The sequence below is a fragment of the Lepisosteus platostomus genome, chromosome 7, assembly GCF_059453375.1.
Source record: "Lepisosteus platostomus isolate fLepPlt1 chromosome 7, fLepPlt1.hap1, whole genome shotgun sequence".
Classification (NCBI taxonomy): domain Eukaryota; kingdom Metazoa; phylum Chordata; class Actinopteri; order Semionotiformes; family Lepisosteidae; genus Lepisosteus; species Lepisosteus platostomus.
The window spans coordinates 62,558,645-62,582,091 of record NC_142617.1 but is presented as its reverse complement, the minus strand read 5'-3'; the positions used below and the strand labels follow the sequence as shown (position 1 = coordinate 62,582,091).

At 39.9% G+C, this 23,447-nt stretch overlaps 1 protein-coding gene across 4 annotated transcripts; it reads left to right on the top strand.

The window, feature by feature from the left end:
• The first annotated feature begins 98 nt into the window (after positions 1 to 98).
• Positions 99 to 22,810, top strand: usp3 (ubiquitin specific peptidase 3). 4 transcript variants are annotated; one of them, XM_088641651.1, is made up of 15 exons: positions 103 to 880; positions 7,494 to 7,554; positions 7,866 to 8,003; positions 9,568 to 9,651; positions 11,314 to 11,395; positions 12,155 to 12,237; positions 12,926 to 13,039; positions 14,746 to 14,862; positions 15,544 to 15,690; positions 16,410 to 16,516; positions 16,600 to 16,680; positions 16,936 to 17,054; positions 19,649 to 19,762; positions 19,854 to 19,921; positions 21,235 to 22,810. In XM_088641651.1, the coding sequence occupies exons 1-15, from the start codon at positions 790 to 792 to the stop codon at positions 21,401 to 21,403; spliced, it is 1,575 nt and encodes a 524-aa protein (XP_088497777.1). In that variant the 5' UTR covers positions 103 to 789; the 3' UTR covers positions 21,404 to 22,810. The 4 variants fall into 4 exon arrangements, with proteins under 4 accessions (XP_088497780.1, XP_088497777.1, XP_088497778.1 ...); XM_088641652.1 differs by having other exon boundaries at positions 106 to 880; positions 14,749 to 14,862; XM_088641653.1 differs by lacking the exon at positions 103 to 880 and adding an exon at positions 935 to 5,960.
• Positions 22,811 to 23,447: the final 637 nt, after the last annotated feature.

The following is a 23,447-nucleotide window of genomic DNA, read 5'->3' as shown; positions in this document are numbered from 1 at the left end:
CTGCTACTAAGCAGCTCACTCACTTTAAAAAAAAAAAACAGGTCGAAAACGGTAGCCTATGCTTGCAGTATCCCAGCTCGACCTGGCCACAGACGAATACGGAGCAACGTTAAGGGGAAGCGTTCTCTTAAAACATAACAAAACAAATTAAATCGCGAAGTTTCTTTATTCGCTCGTTTTATCGAAAATTAAAACAACAACAACAACAACAACTTAAGCGGTGTCACGCAATCCGCCGATTGCCCCCAGTCAATGTTTAACAGAAGAAATTAAGCCTCCATCGAGATTTTGTTTGCTATGGGATTTTAAAAATGTTTTTTGGTGTGTGTGTGTGTGGTTACAGAAAGTTTACGTTCACGGTCACACACAGCAGATGAGCGACCAGGCCCGGGCGGCCGCGGTGGATTCGGCGCACACGGACGGGATCCTCTTCCGCCGCGCAGTCTGAAAACGCGGCCTGGGCCCCCCCCGCCGCTCCAGTTCCGGAGCTGGCTCGGCTGCCGTGCTTTGGGCACACAGACACGCTGTAAAAAAGATGGCGGCGGCGTATTATAGTCGGCGAGGGCTTTTATAAATAAAGAAAGAGGCGAGGGGGTGCAAAAAAACCAAAACAAAACAACAACAACTCGTGAACTAGAGGACGGGCACGTTGCTGCTGCTGTGAGAGGGACACCACGGGGGGGGGAAAAAATAATCAAGCACTACCGCACGATCCTTAGCTTTTTTTTTAACAGCCCGTACTCTCGCTCCCCCCCCCCCTCCCCTTTTAACGCATTTGTGTAGGTCTTAATGGAGTGTCCGCATCTAAACTCCAGTGTCTGCATCGCCCCGGATTCCTCCCGGTTCCCGAACGGTTCTCCCTCGTCCTGGTGCTGCAGCGGTAAGTCTTGGAGCTCCGACGCCGTGCGGGTTCGGTCCGGACAGGACAGGAAACCCCGCGGGCTCGCCGAGGCCTGTGTTCCGAACAAAACATACATGCATGTATGTATGTGACAGACTTGTATTTCCTGTGCTTTCTTGGCTGCTTTGCGGATCGCCCCTGCTGAGCCTTCGCGGTGAATGGCACAGGCAGATGGTTGACACCTTCGTGAAAAGGCAGCCGATTTTGTCGTTGGCCAGGTAGTCGCCGCGGATGTAATGGCACACGAGTGAGCCCCGTACCGCGGAGACAACTTTTTGTTGTTTTGTTCAGTCTGCTAAATCTCCTGCTGCTTGTAAGCAAATTGGGGGGGGGGGGACTGCAGGAAATATTGTGGGCGAAATCTACAGTTTCCAAGGGGGGTGCAGTTTTCTGCTGAAACTGTGGACATGCACGATTTCTTGTTGCCATGAAAGAGCAGATGGGGAACAAGAAGATGATAAATGGTGAATCAACGTGGACTTAAATCCGTTTTTTTTTTGGTGGTGGTGGTGGTGCTGAGGTCTGCACATGCACTTTGGTGGCAGTACTGGCTGTGCAGCTGAAGAAACATTTCGTGACCATAAACTGAAGTAAAATTGCGGGATCGTTTTTAACATCGTTTGAACAGCTTAGTTTTTCTCAGATCTTGATGTAATCAAGAGTGTTTCATTTTCACGTCTACAGCATGCATAATCAGAAAATAACTTATATTTTCCTCCATTTTTTACAACTTCTCCAAAGCAGGATGTTGACACTAAAAATGTCACCCCTGCCTGCTTGTTTTTGGCTCAAGGCATGTTGAATATCTTTTAATTAAAGGAAAATAGCCTGTCTGGTTTTAGACTTTTGTTTTTAAAATGTAGTTAAAGTCTAAGAACTGCCTTGTATTTAAGAATCTACAGGCACATTCCAAATAATCTGATCTTTGTATAACTGTTGAGTCTGAGACATTGCATTTTCTTTCAAAGAAATGTCAAAAGCAAACCCCAGAATGCAATTATTTTCTAGGTACTGTAGCCTTATAAGAAAGGACAGTACCAGTAAGCTTGCTCATGTATCCTTTGAGCTTCTTAAATACTATTGGAAGCACCACATATCTGGTGGTTACACAGGGAACATACTTACGTCATAGTGTTTAGAATTGAAAGCGCTGTTATGTTGAGTGCTGTTAGTCCAATCAGCCAGATTTGATTAGGGGCTTGTGAGTGTACAGCAGGAAGGAAATGATTTCTTGGACAAACATAAGATAACCTGTTTTTTATGCTAACTTTTTATGAAACAACTCTCTCAACCAAACACAACACTCAGAGAATGATTGATTAATCATAATAGGTGGGAATAGAAGAAAATGTCAGGTTCCTCTGACAAGAGTGAGACATGTTGTAATATTAATATCATGGATGAAACTTGCTTCCACTGTGATTTGTCTTGTTGGTCTCCACTAGTTGTAAGAGTGAGCCCTATAATGAAACGTTTGCCACCCCTTTTGTGATATGAGATATAATCTGATGGCCCCTAAATTTGTGTACATGGACAGGAAATATTTTATAAATTACAATGTCATCTTTCCCTTGTGAAATCTAAACTGTATGCTGTTGTACAGGATGTGGACAGATCATGAAAACATGCCAAGCACGTTAAAAACAAGAGTTTCCACACAGGTGTGGCTCATGCATTTATTAACCAAAAAAGCATCCCAACATCCTTAGGGTCAGGTATGAAAATGCTGGTTCCTCTGAAATATGGTGGGCACGGCTACAAGAGAAAGACCTCTGGGACTTTAAAACAGGAAGAAGGGGGCGTGTGGTGGGCGTTTCAACTTGTTTAAGTTCGACCAAAACGGCTCAACTTGCTGCTTTTTCACGAGCAGCGGTGACTAAGCAGATGTCAGCAGGGAAGGACATCATCAACAAAGGGCAACAGTGGGTGGAAGAGTATACTCTAGGATTGTGATAGCTGTGCTTTAATTCAAAGAACAAGGCAATACAGGTGAGGAGCTACAGATCAGAAGGTTGGAAATTTCAGTCTGGGGTGCACGCAGCCAGTTAAAGCAATACGAGTCTGCTAAGAACCCCACAGAGTGGGGTGCAACCACCATAGTTGCATTGCAGTGCAAGTGGTCATCATACCTGGCAGTGCAAGCAGCGCTCCATAGCCCTGATTGCTTGTTCCCAAAAGTGAAGGGCTCTGTTGGCTCTGTAATGTTGTGAGGTCATTTTCCTGGCATGCCCTGGGTGCACCCATTCCCTTACAAAGCAAGGTCAATGCCAATGGCTTCTAAATGGTACCCAGGGATCATCTTCACTCTGTGTTGCAGCATTTCTGTCCTGCTGGGAGGGGTGTCTTCCAGGGTGAGCATGACGTTGATGTTCTCCATATATTATGGTCTTCTTGGTCTCCGACTCGGAACCTAATCGAGCATTTTTGGAATATCTGGGATATTTTTGGGAGCGTTTTCCACCTCTGTTGACGTGTGTTGACATTCTCGTGGGCAAATGGAAACCCGTCCCTCCTCTAGAATTCCCGACGCTGGGAGACTTATTTCATGGCACATACTGGCTGCCCACGGTGGAGCTGTGCTTTATTAAGTGACTGAATGTTGTTTTTTCCATTGTTTTTATGTCCACTACCTGTAATTCCTCAGTGAATATCTGGTGTTATCTTGCGTTCCTGGAAAATTAAAGTGGAGTGTTATGCTGTTGATTGTGTTTCTGGAGTCAAATGGCTTTTTTGATTAGACTGCAACAGCTGAACAGATTGTTCAGTGCATTGACGTCAGTACTCCCTCTCTGTCTCACACACACACACCTAACATCCAGTACAGGAACTACACATTTTTGTAAAGCAGTGAAAACATAGCTATGTGCTGAACTTTGTTTTAAAGTGAAGCTAATAAAAGCTTTTGTTTCTGAGGGCTTCAGGAAAGAAATCGCTTGCTGCAGAGTGTAGATCTGCCTCTTTCTCAGCAGTCTGCCTAGAGCTTGTGCCTTCAGCTTTGTCATGAGTTTGGGTTTGGTGTCTGGCTGAATGTGCTTTTGGCTTTGTGTACTGTAGCTGGTAAGCACTGATTCCTGTCAGGCAAACGAGTGGGCAGGGCGGAGTCCTGCAGAGGTGGCTATGAGTCAAATTTGGCAAGAGATTTAACCTTAAGAATTCTCGCCTTCAGATTACTGTTCTGTTTTTTAATGTTTCAGCGCATATGTTGTATTTGCTTCCCTGTCCATAAAGAGTATTTGATAGAAACCTATTAATAATGAATGAACAAAACAGTTGAACACGGTGGCATTGTTACTCACGGTTCTTTGTTCACCCCAGGTCTGAGTTAGCTTGCCGGATTTTATGGGTTTTGCACGTAAAACTCCAAACGTTTCTGTAATTTAAATGTACAAAAGTAAATATTTATATTTTTCACAGTGGTTTTTCTGCACAGCAGGCTGCTTTTGTTCCCTTAACGTCTTTTTTTTTCTCTAAATTTGCTCCTTAGCAGATACAATGTGCTATGCATGCCAGTTTTATTCTCTTGCTTTGTTCGTAGAGAAAAGATGTGGTTTAAAATATGCATAGCATGCTGAGCAGGACACTGGGTATGTGGCCACATCCTCAGTAGAGAATGCTTCAGTATATTTATTGAAGCAGAAGCCTAGTCGAAAATCTGGCTTGCTGACCTTTTGGTCTCGGGGTGAAGGCAACAATGCTTAGCCACAGCCCAGGCAAATGCTGTCGGACAAAAGCCGAACCACATCCTTGCAGCTGCATCCTTAATTAACTTATTTCATCGGAGCCTGACGAGCTGATTGATGAATGTACATAGCGGTCCTTGTTTGGTTTCTGAGGAACCTAAAATGGATTGGAGGTGGGGGAATCAGAGTGCGTGTATTTGACCTAATCTTTTGCCAGCTCGTGCTCAAAGAAAAGGGAAAGGTGAGGAATGCGATGGACAGCTATGTGGTCTGTCAGGCGGCTGAGGGCTTGTTTGCACGCCCTGTCCACTCCTAATGTTTCCAGTGAAGTCATTACACTGCGTTTACACTTTGGCCTAATCCAGCACTGAATTCTCCCTGAGTTATGGTAGTTTTCAGTTTCTTCTTGGGTTACGTTATCATGAGGGATATAATGTGGTATTGATTTTTTTTTCTTTTTCTAGCCCGATTTTTTTTTTCTGACGTTTCAGTGAATCCCCTGACCACACTGTGCATCTGCACAAAATGGGGCTTCTGTATTCCTAAACTGAATGTATGCGCTGTAAACTTTGAAATGGATGGGCTATAAGCTCTAGGGTGCCATGACCCTCAGCGAGAATAAGCCTCTTTCTTATATTAACTGTCATTTTTGTATCAGTTGCTAGAAAATATTCTTTTTCTCTGACTGAAGTATTGTCAGATAAACTTGGCCTTAGAGCATCTTATTTTTGACTATGGTTTAATACACAAAAAATGCATATTATATGAAATAATAGGTCATTTCTTTTGACATTTGAACTTTTTTCTTCTAATAAACACACAAGTATTCATCTGGTAAATGTCTATTTTTGTGCAATGGTCATATAAAAATGCAGTTCTCATCTGAACATATTTGGCACTTTTGAAACCAGTGCTTTATTGGTGTTAGTTTAAACAGCATTAATTAACAGTTTCAATATGAAATATCTCAACTGATGTCCAGGGAAGAGTACAGTTAAAAAAAACTGTTTAATTATAATATAGAGATGTTTACTGCTCGTAAATCAGATTAGGTTTGTACAGGGCTCTGAATGGCAATAAAATAATTGAAAATCTATTAAAATTTGTTAAATGGCAGCATTCAAAAAGCAAAAAAACAGCATTAAAAAATCAAATTTGCCGTGAGGGCTTTGTTACTACCTTATAGCGTAGTCTCACCAGCTCTGAGCAGCTCAGCAAGGTTGGGCTTGTTTGATACTGGAAAGGGACACATTAAGAAAAAACATGTTCCTTCTGGCAGTTTTCACTTCTTCATTCTGAACTCAGTGTCTTGAGAGGGTGCTATAGGAGGTCCAGTCGTTTGGATGAGATGTTAACAGAGATCCTGTGTGTAATGGCGGGTGGGTATTGTATTATAGTGAAGCACTGTGAGATGAAAGAGCTGTACAAATGCAAGCATTTAATTTAAATTGCTTTTCCAGTGGTAAGTGTCTCTGTAAAGCAAATCCTTTGTGCTTTCTTTTATTTTTTCCTTTGTTCAAATGTTTGTTCGGTTTTGAAAGCAGGTAAGGACAGATCTTCTTATATATTGACTTTTCCCCTGATGTTGACACAGTAATAAAAAGAAATTGCTGGGCTCTCTCACATATTGACTGTTTCTTAGCAACAGTTATTTCTGATGCTTGTCGTGTGCACTGAGAAATGGTGATCTCAATTAGCACAGGGCTCGTTCACCTTTGAAACCATCAAGTGATTAGAAGAAATAAACTCAAGATGTGGACTGTTGTTTTTACTGGTGTTCATAATGCACTAAATACAAGTTACCAATTAGCCAGCTTATCTTCAGTCATCCTGGTGGAGCTGATTATTGCATCCAAGGGGAGTGTTAGTGTGGTTTTAACAGTCCTTGCTTTGTGTTTTTGTTTAGCATGTAGTCTCTCAGTGAATTTAAATCGGAACGTCTGCAAGCTAATCTCCGTCTATTGCTGAAGCTGTGTTAAGCGGCAAACAGATCGCAGTTGTGCTGCAGTCTTGAGTGTATCAGGTTTTTTCCTCTCTAGACTGTGTTCCATTTGAAAACATCAAGCACATTGCAGTTGGTGTTTGCCCTGCCTTTTCCACCTCCACAGACTTTCCACTTGATTTAGTGCTCGCTAATCTTAGACAGGTTTGTGCATTATTCATTTGGATGCCCTGCATCATCTTAGCAAGAAATGTCTCAGAGCTGTTCGTTATGAGTTACTGAAAACACTCACTTTTTGTGATTTTAGTTGTCCAGTTTTTTTCTTTTCTATACTATATGCAAAGACATCAAGGTAAAGTGTGAGACAATAGTTCCGTCTTCGTGTATGTAGGTAAATTTAATGAAAATTGTTAAATTTTCATTGATTGTATAACCTGAGAAGTGAAGAAAATGATTTTGCTGATTTACTTTTCAGAAAGCATGAGGTTTAGAAAAACCCTTTTCACATAAACATACTGAAAGATCATTTCTAAGAAGGGTGTTTATATAAAGGTCCAGACATCAACCATGTTTTTCGTAGATTTTAAATGTAAGGCATTAAGGTACACAAACTTCTGTGTAGTCAAGTAAATCTGAAATAATGTAATGTGTAGTCCCCAAAAGCTTTGAAGAATTTTTCACTCATTTTATTTTTAAATCGTATAGTTGTTTTACACCACCTCCAATTTTTTTTTTATTTTCCGTTAATATTGCAAGTGATCTAAAAGAACAGTAGTTCCCTCTGCCACATACACTGTAATGTATAGAATGCTTAACCTTATTGTAATAACCTTTCAACAGAAATGGCATTTGTGTGGTGATTGAATTTTTCAATCGGTTACCCAGCTGCTACAGCTTTGGGATCTGTTCAGTATTTGGCGACAGTATCTTTTGTGAAGTGCAGCTCATTGCATCATATTCTGTTTTCCAGTTTGTCGCTCAAACAAAAGCCCTTGGGTGTGTCTGACCTGCTCCAGTGTGCATTGCGGAAGGTAAGTGAAAGTGTACAATGGAGACACACAAATGTGACTGTCTTGATCATGTTGGGAGATTTAGAGGAGATTCAGCCTCTGATGTCAATAGGATCGTTTTTGTTTGTTTGGGTTCTGAGAATGTTATGTTTTGTTATGGCGGTCAAACCTCTGAGACGTTGCCCACTTAAGCTGTCTTTAAATTAAACCATGTAAATCAAACCATGTGGAAGGATTAAAATCAAGTGCTCTTAAAACCTGGGAACTAAAAGCAAGTGACTTAAAAATGTGTTTTGTGTTTCAAGCTTTATTTTTTCTGTTCTTTTTGCAAGGTATGTGAATGGCCATGCAAAGAAGCATTTTGAAGATACTCAGAGTCCTGCCAGCAATCACAAAAAATCAGAGAAGCATGATAAGGAGAAGCCACTACATGCTGTGTGCATGGACTGTAGCAGCTACAGCACATACTGGTAAGGGAAAGCTTGGTCTCTGTGCCCTACCTGTATTTTCAGCTCTAACAAAGTGTGACATCAGCTGCCAAGATCTTGAGAGAGGCCTGATGGAAAATTTCAGCATACAGGGTTTATTCTGCACAATATACTAACATTCATCCGAAATGCAGTGCTGCCTCATCTAGCAGTCTCTTATTTCAACACCCAGCAGCATTGGGACAAAACAAGTCATCTAAGTGCATCAGCAGTAGTTGGTTTTTGTTCAATTCACAGGTGATGGCTTTTTCTTTCTAATGCAGTCCTGTATGATTAAGACGTAGCTTAGTTAGCTTTACAATTTCATAACTAAGGCAGTGCATTATATTGAGTGTGGAGAAATCTCAGCTTTTTGCGATTGCACAACAGTGTTAAGACAGTTCAAGGGAAAGAGTAATTGGGAAGTGGGCAAAATGTTTTGTGTAATGTCGGTTTAGAAACAGAAGTATACACATTGTAACTATTGGTGTTTTAGTTCCTGTAGCTGTAGTTTAAATGCAGGGAAGGGGAAAGGAATGTGTCAGACATCATTGGTTTATTGAAACCCTTTTGTTTGTCCTCATCTTTTCCTCTCCTTTGTCCTCAACATGGATTTTCCTGGGTTTTTTTGTGGGCTATCTTCTCTGTCTTAACCACAGCAGCTGCAAAAAAAACACACCAGGCTGCTGATTTTTGCCAGGTGCCATTACAGTTGATCCCCTCTTGATCTTTAGCTCTCCAGAAGTTGGCATGCATTTTGTAGGATTAGAGAAGTCCTTAACCAGTTCTTTAGCAGGGCACACAGGTATTCAGAGGACTCTGAAAATGCAGGATAGTTTCTCATTGACATGCTCTTTACCCATTGCAAAAGTGTACATGTGTCAGTGATCAGTGTTCATTCGGGTACCCTTTTGCCCTTATTTGTGACTGCTGGAATGTTAATTGCAGTTGTGGTATTTTTCTAAGTGAATACAGCAAGGTATGGGTCGAGAGTGGTAGATTATGACATAGTAAATTGTGATTGAGTGAAGAGAATTTTATCTTTGCAAAACAAATGGTATTTAAGTAACTTGGCCTTGCAGTTGGGTTTTGGGCCTATATCTTCTGTGCGAATCTAACTTTGCTCTTTTGGTGGAAATCTAACTTTAAAATTTGAATGGTGTAAAACCGTTAGAGTTAATATAATAGTATGATTTTGTAAAAAAAAATTTAAAGCTTAAATTAATTTATTTACAGTTCACTATAGTTGCCTTTAAGAGCAGCAGAAGACAGAAACCATGCTGCAAGAAAAAGTTTTTTGTCTTGAATGTTTCTATCCAATATCTAAAATAAGACACAAGTAATAGGTTTATTCCATGCTGAATAAATTCCAGTCAACCTGACTTAACACCTGAAGAAGGCTTAATGGCCGAAACGTTGTTTTTCTTTCTCCCTTTTTTTCAGCATGGAATAAACCTATTACTTGTTCCTTTGCAGCCTACGCATGCCGACGCAGCTCCCCACCTGAACTTCTGAAATAAGCCGATGCATATAAATATGAATAACCAATACAGATCCATTGTTTCAGCTACAGATGTGATGATTTTGTTGTGAATGACAACAAGCTGGGCATGGTGCAGAAAGTGAGAGAACATCTTCAGAATCTGGAGAAGTGAGTATGGATAAGACCGAGAACCTACACTACACTGTACCTGTGTTGCAGACACAGCTTTCAAGGCAGAATGTTAAGAATACAATTGAAGCTCCTGTAAGCAACATGCCAGTTGAAGTAAAAAAACAATTCTGCCTTAATACTTACATTCCATATTAACAGTATTTATTTGATTTTAACTTTTTTTATAGCCTTGCACAAAATATGCCCTTCTGCTTCGTCATATATACAGTATATATCTTTATGGATCAAACTCGGGCTTTCGCCAAGCATGCTGTATATTCTCAACAGAATTTCTCATCATTATTGATTTATTCACAAACACATAAATAAGATAAGTTATTAGTTAATTTAGGTAGGCCTAATGATTCAGCATCACAGGTTTTTTTTATAGTTGATTATTATAACCTGATAGGTTCTTAGATGATTCTTTTCTGTAATTTTTTGGCTCCAGTCTTCAATGCTGGATACTGATGGACTTTAAAGACTTGGAAGACAAGAAGAATGTAATAAACAATTAAGGCTAAGTGAGAGATTTGCTTATAATAAGAAAATGTTTCTATGAATTGCACATAATACACATGGGTATCTAGCAGCTCTTATGTGATATGAAGTAGCTTTTCTTACGTCTGATTTATTGTACCGTTAATGATAATCCTTACACTTACATAGCACTTTTTCTGAACACTTCACTCAAAGCGCTTTACAGGTAATGGGGAACCCCTCCACCACTACCAATGTGCAGCCCCACCTGGATAATGCAACAGCAGCCAAAGTGCACCAGTACATTCACCACACACCAGCTATCAGTGGGGAGGAGAAGAGAGTAGTTAAGCCAGTTCATAGATTTTATTTTATTTTTGTATTCTGGGTATTGAATACCTCCTCAGTATTTCTTAAATATCTTGCGTGTCCAGACATGCATACAGTATGTGTTAATTCCTCTGGCTAAGGCAACTTCATTGATAAGTCGGCTTGATAGAAAATTAATCGATTCAAGAGAGACTTTAATCATGTAGTGTACCTTAGAAAACGCCGAAGAGGACAGAGCACACTGAAGCTCAAACAGTCTGATAAGGATTTTTTCCTTTCTAAGTATTCAGTAGTTTTAATAAATGGTTGTACACCCACAGGAACCAGAACAGCATGTTCTGTTTTGAGTATGTAGGTTATGATGATGATTTAAAAATGGAAACGCACTTCCCTATTCTCTATTAGAAAGAAAGCATGGCATTGTTTGATATAAAGCCTTTCTAAAAGTTTTTAATATTCTTTCTGTGCATTTATTATTCACACTTTTCCTATATAAAAGCCCAAAAAGAATAATGATTTTAAGGCAGTTAGGATATGTATTTCATTGCCCCATTTCTGTTTTTCATTTTATTTTAGATAATGTTACCCAATCACTTGGCTTGTCCATGTCCATTGTCGCATTGCCATTGATAGGTTTCATCGCCAAAAACAAATGACCACTTCATCTCATCGTCTGTTCAAACTTTCGTAGTAGATGCAGTTTCCTTTTATCAGTTTTCTGAATAACATGCAGTTTTTCTCAACCCTGCTGGCTGGGGTTCTTTTTAGGGTGGTGGGGTTAGAGTTATCGGCAGCAGTGAGACGCAAGTGCACGAGGAGCAGGATTTCACTCTTTGTTCTCTTCTACAGCTCAGCCTTTGCTGTGGATAGACATAGGAAGCGGAAACTGTTAGAAAGCTCATCTCTCAACAGTAAGCTGTTCAAAGACAATGTGAGTACCATTTAAATATGCCATTTCCTGAAGACTAAGTCATCTAAAGTCATAATAGGCAGCAGTGTGTCGCTGTGGCAAGGGTTGAAATTTTATCTCGGGCTCTAGTGTTGTGAACCTTGGGTTAGATAGATAGATACTTTATTGATCCCGTGAGGGAAATTGCAGTGCAACAGCAGCTTAACACACACAACACAGCCACAGTGTAACGAATTATATACTAATAGTACAATACATACAATACAATACAAGAGTTACTCACAGTCCGGACACACAAGAGGAAACTAGAACAGAACAGTACACAGAAAATCGTATCACACGTATGAATATAAATATAGATGTAACCATAGATATAAATATAAATATAAATGTATTGCACAGGTCCCTGGCATATATTGCACAAAAGTGGTTGTAAACGGGAAAAAGAAAAAGAAAAAGAAAGAGAACAGATGTAGCAGTATATGTGTATATGCGTTTAGTCCAGAAAAAGTCCAGTTAGCACTGCTCTGGTAAAATGCTCTGTTGTATAAATGGGTACAAATTCAAGTCGCCTTGGGTAGAAGAATCAGCCGGATATTATAAGTCATATAGTATACAATTATATTGTATTGTGAGATGGTTGTTTTTTAAAAAGTGCCCTTTCTTTTCACATTTCTCAGTGAAAAGCAAGAAATAGCACCGTTCATTCAACGGACTTGGTGAAAATGTTTCATTTTCCTACATCTTCCTGTCTTTAAAGGGCTGTTTGTCTCTTTAAAGGGTGGTGCCTCTGCTCTTTGTGCAACAGGCCTTCGCAATCTGGGAAATACATGTTTCATGAATGCCATTCTCCAGTCCCTCAGGTAACTAATCAGCCAGTGTGGGGCTGATCCGCTGCAGTGACCTTGGTCACAGAGGTGTGGGAGGCTGGCAGTGTCTGGAAAGCCCAGTGATTTTAATCTCTGTTCTGAACTCAGCTCTCTGCGCCTGAGCCTCGGTGGCAACTGTGCCTGATGACCCTTACTTAGTTATTCATCTGTGGACTGCTGCGATCATTTTAAATTAGCAGTTGGGCCATCGGTATAAATTGAAAAAAGAACATTAGTTGAAACTGAAATAATGACAGTTTTACGATAACGGTTTTCTGTTCCACAAAAACAAAGATTAAAAACCCAGAGTTTTTAACTGTTTAGTTGCTGGACCAGGTTCATATAAAGTTGTTGATCACTAGCATTTTCAAAGTGACTTGGTTTTAATTTAGAAAGTATAAGGGGTTTTTACACCTCCAAAAGGTAGATTCAAGACTGTCAGTGAAAAGGCAAATGCTCAGGCCAACTTCTTGTAGACTCTATTCTGTGTTTTCTTTTAAGCTTTCACGTTCCTTTTTGAAGGGGGGTAGTTTTCAAAGCTTGGCAATATCATTGAGTTGTATACTACCCGGCCCTGCTTGATGTACAACCTTTACTAGTATTTGTGCTTGCAGTAAAGTGTACTTTTATCGGTGTAAACTTATCACAAGTGCTATACGTTCACTTTCTGTTTCTCTTTCAGTAATATTCAACAGTTCTGCTGCTATTTCAAGGAGCTTCCTGCAGTGGAGTTGCGCAGTGGTAAAACTGCAGGAAGAAGAATGTACCATACAAGGAGTCAGGGGGACACCAGTGTGTAAGGTCCTATTCATTTTCCTGAAGTGGAGGTAGTGGGGGCTTTATTTGGTTCATAATTCAAATCCCGGCTTTGCAATATTAGTTTCAGGGTAGGCAGCTTGTTCTTAAAACTGCCACAGCTAAACTTTTGAGTATTCATGGAATTTTATTTGATGATGTATAAAGCCTAGGACAAATATATTATGCATCTAAAAAAAGTTTAATCTAAAAGTTAGCAGGGCCTGGTTTTGCAAGAAACATATATAAGGTTTGCTGCTGACTTTCCAATCCTCTGATTTAAATACAGCTGAATATGCATGGCCCTAGTAAAAACATTCTTCAAGTTAGTGGTGTTCAGAGGACAAACTTCAAGCCTTACTGCTTGAATCTCTGGTTGTGTGGGAGAGTTACCACCACCGCACAGCAACAGATTCAGCTATCCCTCACCCGGAAAGCCACTTATTCTTGGCCAGTCCATTGCAGGGCGAATGTGGGTACAATTAAGCCATGTATTTGAAAGATTCCCAGTGACAGAAACCAGTTGCACTGCACCAGTTAAACTTAACACATAAGGAGCCCTTGCCTGAAGGTGACCCCAGGACCCAAGAGCTATTTGGCAGTCATGTTAAAGGCTATGCCCCAGTGCTTCATTTCTGATTATATTTAGTGATAGATAGAACTAAATGCTGCAACAAGTTCACAAAGTTTATTTCAGGAAATGGCTTTTTTGCAACAGCTGCATTAACAGTCAAACTTGCGAGACGTAGGAAAATGTAGTATGCTGCTTAACACTTGTCCTCAGCAGGGAATCTTCTGTGATTTCAAAGGCAGGTTTCTCTGGTCTGTGCGAGGCTGCACTTAGGCAGCACACTACCGCTCTTCTGTGTTCATAGCCAACAGTGACTTCACGAATCTTTGCAGTGAATCTTGGTCTCTCAGGGACAGGCCATGATCTGAAAACGATGGGTTTGAACACCTTGCCAAGACCACTATGCCCTCATGCTCCATCTTTGTGCTTGTTTCTGCATGGCGAGTTCCATTGCAGAAGAAACAGCAGGTCAGAACAGCGGTTCAGCTGTGTGGAGGCGCCTAAATGGTCATCTTTGAAGGTCAGACATGCTGAACAATAAGCTAATTGTTATATACAATATATACAGTAGCCCAAAGAGCAATGAAGTCCTAGTGTCACGGTCTGACTTGGAGTGACTAGTTGCTACAGACGCTTTATGTTGATCAAGTCCTGGGACTTCACTTGCTGCCCTATCTGCAGGCTCGTCCTGGCGTGACATTACAGACACAGCTCACATTTTCTTCATCTGACAGTGGAACAGAATCCCACAAGAAGGCATATGCAACCTATTGCAAAGCATGCATTGCATAAGTACAGCTATATTACTTGCAACATGCTCTGATAACTTTTGACTGTCACTATAGCTGACTGTGTACCTTTTGCAAAAAAGGTTTTGGCATTTCTTGTTGATAACATTATGAATTTGTTGCAGTAATGACTTTAAGTGCTCAGAATGTAAGCTCTATTTTTATTAGCTTGTTAGAGTGGAATTTCCCTGCTCGACGTTATCACAAAACAATAGTGCAGTTCATGAAATAGTGTATTTGAAATTTGTTTGCCCGGCTTTGCTGAGCAGTGAATGAATTTCATTCAGCTGTCTGTCAAGAATGAATGTCATGGCAATGAATTGCATTTATGTTCTCTGATCATTGAAGCAGCTCCCTTGTGGAAGAGTTTCGGAAGACACTTTGTTCATTGTGGCAGGGAAGTCAAACCGCCTTCAGTCCTGAATCCTTATTCTATGTCATTTGGAAAATCATGCCAAACTTCAGGTAGAGTACTACTCAGAATTTCAGGCTCCACCATTCTTTTCTACTTGTTCTCTGTGCGTGTGGGTTTTCACTTCATTTTTCCTTAAACCTATCACCTGTGCTGTTTAACAATTATATTCTTTAAAGCATAAAATACATAAAAAGCTACATTTTTCCACATGTTTGAAATGGCTTTGCATACCGTTAAGTTATAATGGAAAAGGCTTGGAATCATGACCTCGGTAGGTTTTCAGTAGGTTTTTCAGGAGAGCAGTGTTTTAACTTGACAAATTTAGGTTTTGGCTTTTAACCGAATGTGAAGTAACTAGACGATGGAGAAGTCTTGTCTTCTTGAGAAGAACTGTGAATCAAACACTGTAATGCAGAAACATTGGGCGGAGTGGTGGCTCTGTGGCTCAGGATCTGCGCCTGTGGCTGGAAGGTTGCCGGTTCGTATCCCGCAGCCGGCAGAGGAATCCTACTCCGTTGGGCCTTGAGCAAGGCCCTCAACCCCAACTGCTCCAGGGGCGCTGTATAAATGGCTGACCCTGCGCTCTGACCCCAAGCTTCTCCCTATCTATGTGTCTAATGGAGAGCAAGCTGGGGTATGCAAAAAGTCAAATTCCTAATACAAGAAATTGTATATGGCCAATAAAGTGATCTTATAAACGATGGCAAAAAAACGTCTTGTTGCGTTTCCAGGGGATACCAGCAGCAGGATGCCCACGAGTTCATGCGTTATCTGCTGGATCATCTCCACCTGGAACTTCAGGGGGACTGTAATGGAGTGTCCTGTTCCACCATCTCTCAGGATGGGGTCATGCTCTCTGCAGGGGGCAAATGCTGCATGTAAGACGTTGCCTACAGTGTGTGGATTCACTCATGCATGGGGCTCACAGCTTTCAGTGTCCCGCTGGCTTTTCCCCATGTTCCAGTACAGATGCACTTTATATACCACACGTTTCTTTTTAACAAACGTCTTAAAAAGCATGTAAAATGGCCTTAGCCAGGAAATGTGGCCCAGAGTGAACCGATAGTGGTGCTTGCATTTTTGCTGAAAGTGTATAGAATCAAATGTATACAGAGAGAGAGAGACTTCAGCAGCCTTTATTGTAATGTAATAGTCTATAAAACGTGGCAAAACGCAACAAGGTAGGGAGTTATCTTGGTCAGACTTGGCTCGATTTAAAGCAGTACCCTGTAGCAAACAAAATAAAGAAATGAGGATTTCATTTAGTCGCACTCAGTGTAAAAGGATATATGAGTTGAATCCAGCATTGAGTTTACCTGTTAGAACGCCCAACAAATGCTTTGACATAGATTCAGAAAGTTCTTTGTTTGCATTCCCTCCAAGGTTTTGAATGTTGTTTTTGTGCAAGCATTGTAGATGTGCGGATATACTGTATGTGCTGACGGAGAAGCAGTGCAGCATCTGCTGTTGTGGTTACACACGTACACCATGCAGAGCGGAAGTGGGGCAAGGGTGCCAGCTGTCCTGACCTTTGAATAACACCGCGTACAAATGTCAGACCAGCAGAAACAAGCGGCACGTGTCTTTTTTCTTTTAGAAATGGGACGTCTACAGTCGTCACGGCAATATTTGGTGGAGTGCTTCAGAATGAGGTGAATTGTTTGATATGTGGGACCGAATCCAGAAAGTTTGATCCATTCCTTGGTAAGTCATGCCTACTTGATCTACACCAGTAGGGTCATGTTTTCTGTCAGTCTTCTGTTATTCATATTTTATTTTCCTTTCAGACCTTTCATTAGATATTCCAAGCCAGTTTCGAAACAAGAGATCAAAGAATCAAGAGAATGGCCCTATTTGCACCTTGCGTGGTAAGGATTACTAGTTCGATAACCATCTTGGAGAAACTGAACGTAACTTGCGAGAAGCACTTGAAAAATCAATATTTTGTTCTCTGAAAAGCTTTTCTTAAAATACGCAGGAAAAAACAAGTTGCGTTTTTATTTTTTAACCAAAAAGATCTGTGGGTGTCTGCTGTAACAGTGATATACTGTGATGTTCTTGTTTTAAATGCGAAGAGCTGCTTGTTTCTCACTTAGCCAAGTGTCTTTCTGTGTTCATTTCAGATTGTCTGCGCAGTTTCACTGACCTGGAAGAACTTGACGAAACAGAGCTGTACATGTGCCATAAATGTAAAAAACGCCAGAAGTCCACAAAGAAATTCTGGATTCAAAAGCTGCCAAAGGTCAAGACATAATGCATAAAATGTACCGAAACTGTCACCCTAGAATTTCTGTTTCTTCATATTGGCCCCATTCAAGGAGTTTTCAGAGTGCAACCTTAAAGATAGATTTGGACCATACATGAAACAAAAGTTTCAATACTTTTTTTAAATATGAACTTCAAATATATCGTGAAAACAATTGGTCTTTGTTGGTTTTTGCTTGCTGATAGCCATGGTCTGTACCTGATGAAAATTCATGCGCACTGAAGTATTGGCTGTAATATTCTGATCTTATTTATTCTCTTGCCACATTACAAGCCTCTTTTTTTATACCTTTGTAAGCATTTCCTAAAAATGAAATACAGTAAATCCTCAATATTTGTGAGCTCCCATTCATAATTTCGCCTGTTGGTGCAAAGGTTTGAGTGAACACTTTTTCTGCTTTCATACAAAATCACTTATTCACAGGCTGTGCAGTAGAAGAATACAGGAATCCTTTGCACATCTTCATCTCTCAGATCTCCTTCAGTCTCTAGTAAAGGCATGGCTTGTTTTACAAAGAGTTAGCATGCTTATGTAGAAGTGTTTTGTGGTTTGTGTTTTAGTTTTTCAGTTTCCTTAAGGACAGCATTAGGTGTACATTGTAGATCTATAGTAGTTCAGGTGGGTAGTTGCGTCAGCATGCGTGAACCCCACTCCCGAAGAAGGCTCCACGGCAGAAATGTTGCGTTTTCTTTCTTCTCTTTTCAGCATGGGATAAACCTGTTCCATTGTAGATCTATTATAAGAACAGTATATGTGAGGGTTGTGCTGCAAAGTCAAATCATTTATAAATAACAAAAAAACTTTTAACACAGGGTAAGCTGTAATATCATAAGAGTGATCTAATTTGTTTGCATATCAAATAACTTGAATAATTGGGGGGGAAACTTTTTAATTTCCAGTATTCATTCTCTTTACAAATACTACCAATAAACCCTCACACCATTTCTGAGATAAAGTTGTTTTAAAAATATTCCTATAGACATGCTTGTTTTACAGGCTGCAAAGCTATTCCCTATTTTGCCCATAAGGTATAAAGTTCCACATAAGCAAAATCACCATTCCTGGAGACTTCCAGGTACCTAACCCTCTCGAATACCATGATTTCTCCGTTTTGGGTCATTCTGAAGAAAACATGATGACATGGCTGTTCCAGGCAGGTGTGATTTAAGGGACACAGTAACAAAGTAATTTTGTTTTAATTAGATTAAACAAGGATCAAGTGTTGATAGTGCTACAGCAATTTTTTTTCATTTTACTTCTGATTCATTCCCGAGGTCTGGAAAGTTATCCATGATATATATTCGCCCTACCACAAAGCCGTCTTTGTCATTGTGTGAACACAAATGCTTTGTTGTAATAATTACTCTACTGACCACGTTACAATAATTAAGATGTATAAAAACTTCAAAGAACACGTGTGTGTGTATATATATATTGAGGAAGGCATTGTGAGAAGTCACTCTGAGGATGGCTTCTTCCCTTCAGCTGCGAAGGACACACCCTTCGATGTAGCAAAAAATCATTTCAGAAGTGTGGAAAAACAAACATGCTTTGTTGTAACAATTTGTCACCTGGGTGTGCAGAATGGCTGGGTTATTTATTAATTATCAAAAAGTGACAGTCACTGCACAGTTGCACAACCACAGCTCCATGTGCACATTTAGTCGCAGCCTGCAAATTGGTCACAGCTTCCCTTTGGTCTGAATTACCTTCTTTAAACAATCCGCTGTGCCAAAGAGGTGTGCAGTAATGGCGTGATGCTCATTGTATGGTGCCTTTCTCTTCCCTGCCAGCTGGGATTTCTGATGAGCATGAAAATCTTGATTAGGTGTTTGGATATTATCGAGGTGTTCGACTGAATGCTTTTCCTGTCTTGCTTGTTAATTTTATCAGCAAGTACAAATTACACACATACCACTGATAACAGCAGAAGTACTCTAAGACTACATTCAAAGAGGTCATTGTAACATGGCCCTAACAGATGGTAATGATAGTAGTGTTTTCTTACTTGTGACTGAAATATGCAAAACTTATTGGTAGTAGTTCCAATAATGCTGCTATCGTATGATGACTTGTAAAGAATTTTATTTAAAAAATAATAACTGCAACTGTTATCAACTGAACCTGCCTCCACACGTGTTAAATCGGTATTTCAGCATGATTACAGCATGATTCTTTGATTTGACATTTCGCCACTTCTCATTACAGCTTTTTCCAGAGTTTATGGGTCAAAAGTGCTAATAAAGTAAAAATAAGGCAAACGCAATGCATTAAAGCAAACGTTTAGCTCGAAGGCTTTGCATTCCTTCTACTGGTGCTTAATCCAAAAATGATAGCTATGATATTTCCTGAATATTTTTTCTTTTTTTTCTTCTTAAAAAGAGCTTTGCACCAAAAAGTGTTCGGAGAGGTTTGCCTGTAGTATTTATTGTGTATATCTTTAGATCTTAGAAATGTAAGACAAATTGAAAACAAATATATTTTTAAATTTTATAGACCTCCATGCTTTCTTTAATGTGCCCAAGATATTGTAGAATAGTTCATGATTGCTTTTTTTATTCCTTTATTAGGTCTTGTGCTTGCATTTGAAAAGATTTCACTGGACAGCGTATCTTCGAAACAAGATAGACACATATGTAGAGTTTCCTCTTCGAGGTCTGGATATGAAATGCTACTTATTGGAGGTGAGCAGCCATCAGCCTGTTTTCATTTCTTGTTTGAATGTGAAATTATTTTCAGCTTGGCTGAATCTGCATTTGTGTTTTCTGATTTCAGCCTGAAAACAGTGGTCCAGACAGCTGCCTTTATGACCTTGCAGCTGTAGTTGTACATCATGGATCTGGGTAAGAATTTAAACACATTTGTATTTAAACTAATACAGCAGAAGGACAACACTGACATCTTGTTTTTAAAAAAAGCTACAAAAATCAGTGGGAGCTGACACTAAAAGTAGTTATAATAATAATTGCTTACACATATATAGCGTTTTTGTGGACACTCCACTCAAAGCTCTTTACAGGTAATGGGGATCCCCTCCACTACCACCAATGTGCAGCTCCACCTGGATGATGCACCAGTACACTCCCCACACACCAGCTCTTAGTGGGGAGGAGAGCAGAGTGATGAATCCAGTTCAAAGATGGGGATTATTAGGAGGCCATGATTGGTAAGGGCAATGGGAAATTTGGCCAGGATGCCGGGGTAACACCCTGTGATTTTTAATGACCACAGAGTCAGGACCTCAGTTTTACGTCTCATCTGAAGGACAGTGCCTTTTTACAGTATAGTGTCCCTGTAACTATACTGGGACATTAGGACCCACATAGATCGCAGGGTGCGTGCCCCCTGCTGGCCCCATTATCAGCTCTTCCAGCAGCAACCTTAGTTTTTAGGAGGTCTCCCATCCAGGTACTGACCAGTCTCACACCTGCTGAGCTTCAGTGGGCAGCCAGTTGTGATGTGCAGGGTGAGTTAAAATGACTGCTGGCTAAAAGTACTAAAAGTAGTTTTGTTTCCTCTAAAAGAACTATTGCATGAGTCTGTGTCCTTCACGTCTGAATGTCAGTTAAACAGTTTTCCTAGATCAGTAATTGATTTGTATATTGTATAGATTATTTCTAAGGAAAGTACTCTCTTACTCTGGGTGTTGTATGCTAGCTGTTCATTGAAGTGTTTGAAGATTCAGATACTGTATGTAATCAATTCATAATTATATAGCATTTCTCCAAGGGTGGAATTATCAAGCCTTTAGCAGTTATACCAAGCAGATGCATTGCTGGCCCTTTTTCCATATAATTATTATTATTCATCTTGAGGATGCAGCTTACACATTCTTATGCTAACTGTTTTATTTTGTCCATTGCTATGGTCTCTGTGAATTGATTTAAAGACCAAGTGAATGATAATTCATTACTAATTACTTCTGGTATTAGGATTTGTATATGTTACAGTCCGAGGTCCTGTATTGAGAACAAATGCGAAGTTGCTGCAGGTTTATCCTATGACCAGCAGGGGGAGATATTTGCTAATGTAATGCAATGGCTGTGAGGCGGTTGTCCTTAACTTCACAGCTGGGAATAGGAAAAACGTGTAGTGTTATCTGCCCCACTGAGGATTTCTTATTTTCCCTGTTTTTTTTTTTTTTCTTTTCCTACAGCGTCGGCTCGGGCCATTACACGGCATACGCCACCCACGAGGGGCGCTGGTTTCACTTCAACGACAGCACCGTCACGCTGACGGACGAGGAAACCGTGGTGAAAGCCAAGGCGTACATCCTGTTCTACGTAGAGCGGCAGACCAAGCCTGGCTCTGACACCAAGCTTTAACACCTCCCCTTTCACATGCTGCGTACTGAAGCCTTCAGACATTACGAAACGATTCCAGCTCTCCATCAACACTTGACCCAGGACGTCCTCACCTTCACTCCTCATGCACTTTTCGAGTTGCCATTGTGAATTTTTGAGTTTGTTGTATTAAGTACTAGTATTTTTTAACAGTTGTTTTCTCCGACAACCAGACGATGTCATTGCTGCTTAAATGATTTTGTTTAAACACGATTTTGAGGTAGTGTCATTTTAGTCATGTTTGCCTTTTTTTTTTATATAGCTTCGTGTTACATTCCTCTCTTGTTGAGGCACATTTCCATTTGTATTAGATTCCAAAGGTAATCGTTTTCATGTTGGGAGAATGCTTGTCCTTTCTCTTGAAGAAATCAAATGCTATTGAAGAGGAAGGAGACGCTCACAGACATCATGTCGCGATCATACATTAAATTGCTTTTTTTTATCTCCGGCATCAAATCCTGTTGGATTTCTGTGAAGAAGTTTTCAGCCTCTTTGACATCCCTGTTCAGTCCTTAAAGAAGTGGTTTGATCCCCTGTGCTCTTATTTTCTTTGACTTGTAACTTTGTTGTTCCTGCTTAGATTTGCCATTCTGACAAGCTGTCCCACCAGACATTGGAGTTGAACCCATTTCTAGGTGCTGCATGTCTTGAACAGGCAGGAGGAAGTCTTGCACAGGTGTTAGTGCACAGTGCTTCCCCACTGGGTTGTTCGAACGTTCCGCAGCAACAATTTGCTTCCCCTTGGTTTATCTCCACAGCGAGCTTTTAAAGAGTCTTTTTCGAAGCAGTTCTTTGGAATAGTGAGCAAAGCACGTAACCTAAGCAGAAGCCTTATTAGAGAATCAAACAAAGCATTCGTAATAGGATACTGAACAAATAAGATTTAAAATAACAGATATACCTCTTTAATTCAAGAATTAGTATGTTTTGAAGAGTTAACTTTTTATATTATGCTGCTTTTGGTTTGGCTGCACTGGTGAAAAAGATGTAGTCTTACCAAATTAGAAACGTAACAAAATGCACCTGGAATTAAAGATTCGAGATCTGAGGTCTTTTATTTCATTTCGATGTGTATTGAAATCTGAACCTTAAAAAATGTAATGCAATGTGAAAATTCTTTAGGACCGTATCAGAACCTTTTTTTTTTTTGGGAGGTTCTTGAATTTTTTTCATAAGTCTAAGTTCTGACTGTATTAGCAACTTGACCTTGTGTTGTTATTAGAATACCTTTAATGTTACTTCATGCTATTATTGAACTGTGTAGGAAACTATACAGTCAAGTGCAAGTTGAACGATTGTGTCTGAAAGTGTGTGATCTTTATTTGTTTTTTTAATGAGTAATAAACGTTGAGAGTACACCAAGGATTTAATTAAAGAAATGCAAATTTATGGATTGTTGATCTCTGGTTATGTGTGATTTAAACTCAACTCGATTGTTCTACTAGAATTGTCTCTTCAGAAGATCCGTACCTGATCATACAGTTTATCCAATAAAAACATGGTGCTTTGCTGTCCATAGTTCAGTTTTTCTCTACAACTGAAATAAATATTTTATTGCAAGTATAAATTCACTATTGAAGAAAATCTATTGAGTTGCTTCTTCCCAAAATAGACATTGAAGTCAGTGTGCATATACAGTAAGTTTGAATATGACCTTTTGTTGTGATGGTTCATGCCTACACTGAGCTGTAATTCTCATTTTGCTTGTTAAGATAATATCAACTTTAAGGGAACCTTTGAAATACCCTTTGGTAATTCTCCCAAGAGAATGGAGCTGTTTTTTTAAGAGGTGAATGCTATGTGATGTGGGCTTATTGTACACTTTAACAGTAAAACTTTTGTCTAGGCAATGTGTGGAGTTATCTGCCTGGATAATTTTGTCAGGTTGTGGAGTTTAAAACTGACCAGATCTCAGATTATTGTAATGTTTTGTAAATTGTTCTGCTCTTTTTAGGTTTCCAGAATATCTTTACTTTTCTGTTTTTAAAATGAATGTATTCTTATGGGTTTAGTTGTCACTTGCAAT

Coding starts and splice junctions, on each gene's coding strand:
- usp3 (XM_088641651.1), top strand. CDS start 790: ATGGAGTGTCCGCATCTAAACTCCAGTGTCTGCATCGCCCCGGATTCC. Junction 881..7,493: donor CTCGTCCTGGTGCTGCAGCG/GTAAGTCTTGGA, acceptor TCTGTTTTCCAG/TTTGTCGCTCAAACAAAAGC. Junction 16,681..16,935: donor CCCTATTTGCACCTTGCGTG/GTAAGGATTACT, acceptor TGTTCATTTCAG/ATTGTCTGCGCAGTTTCACT.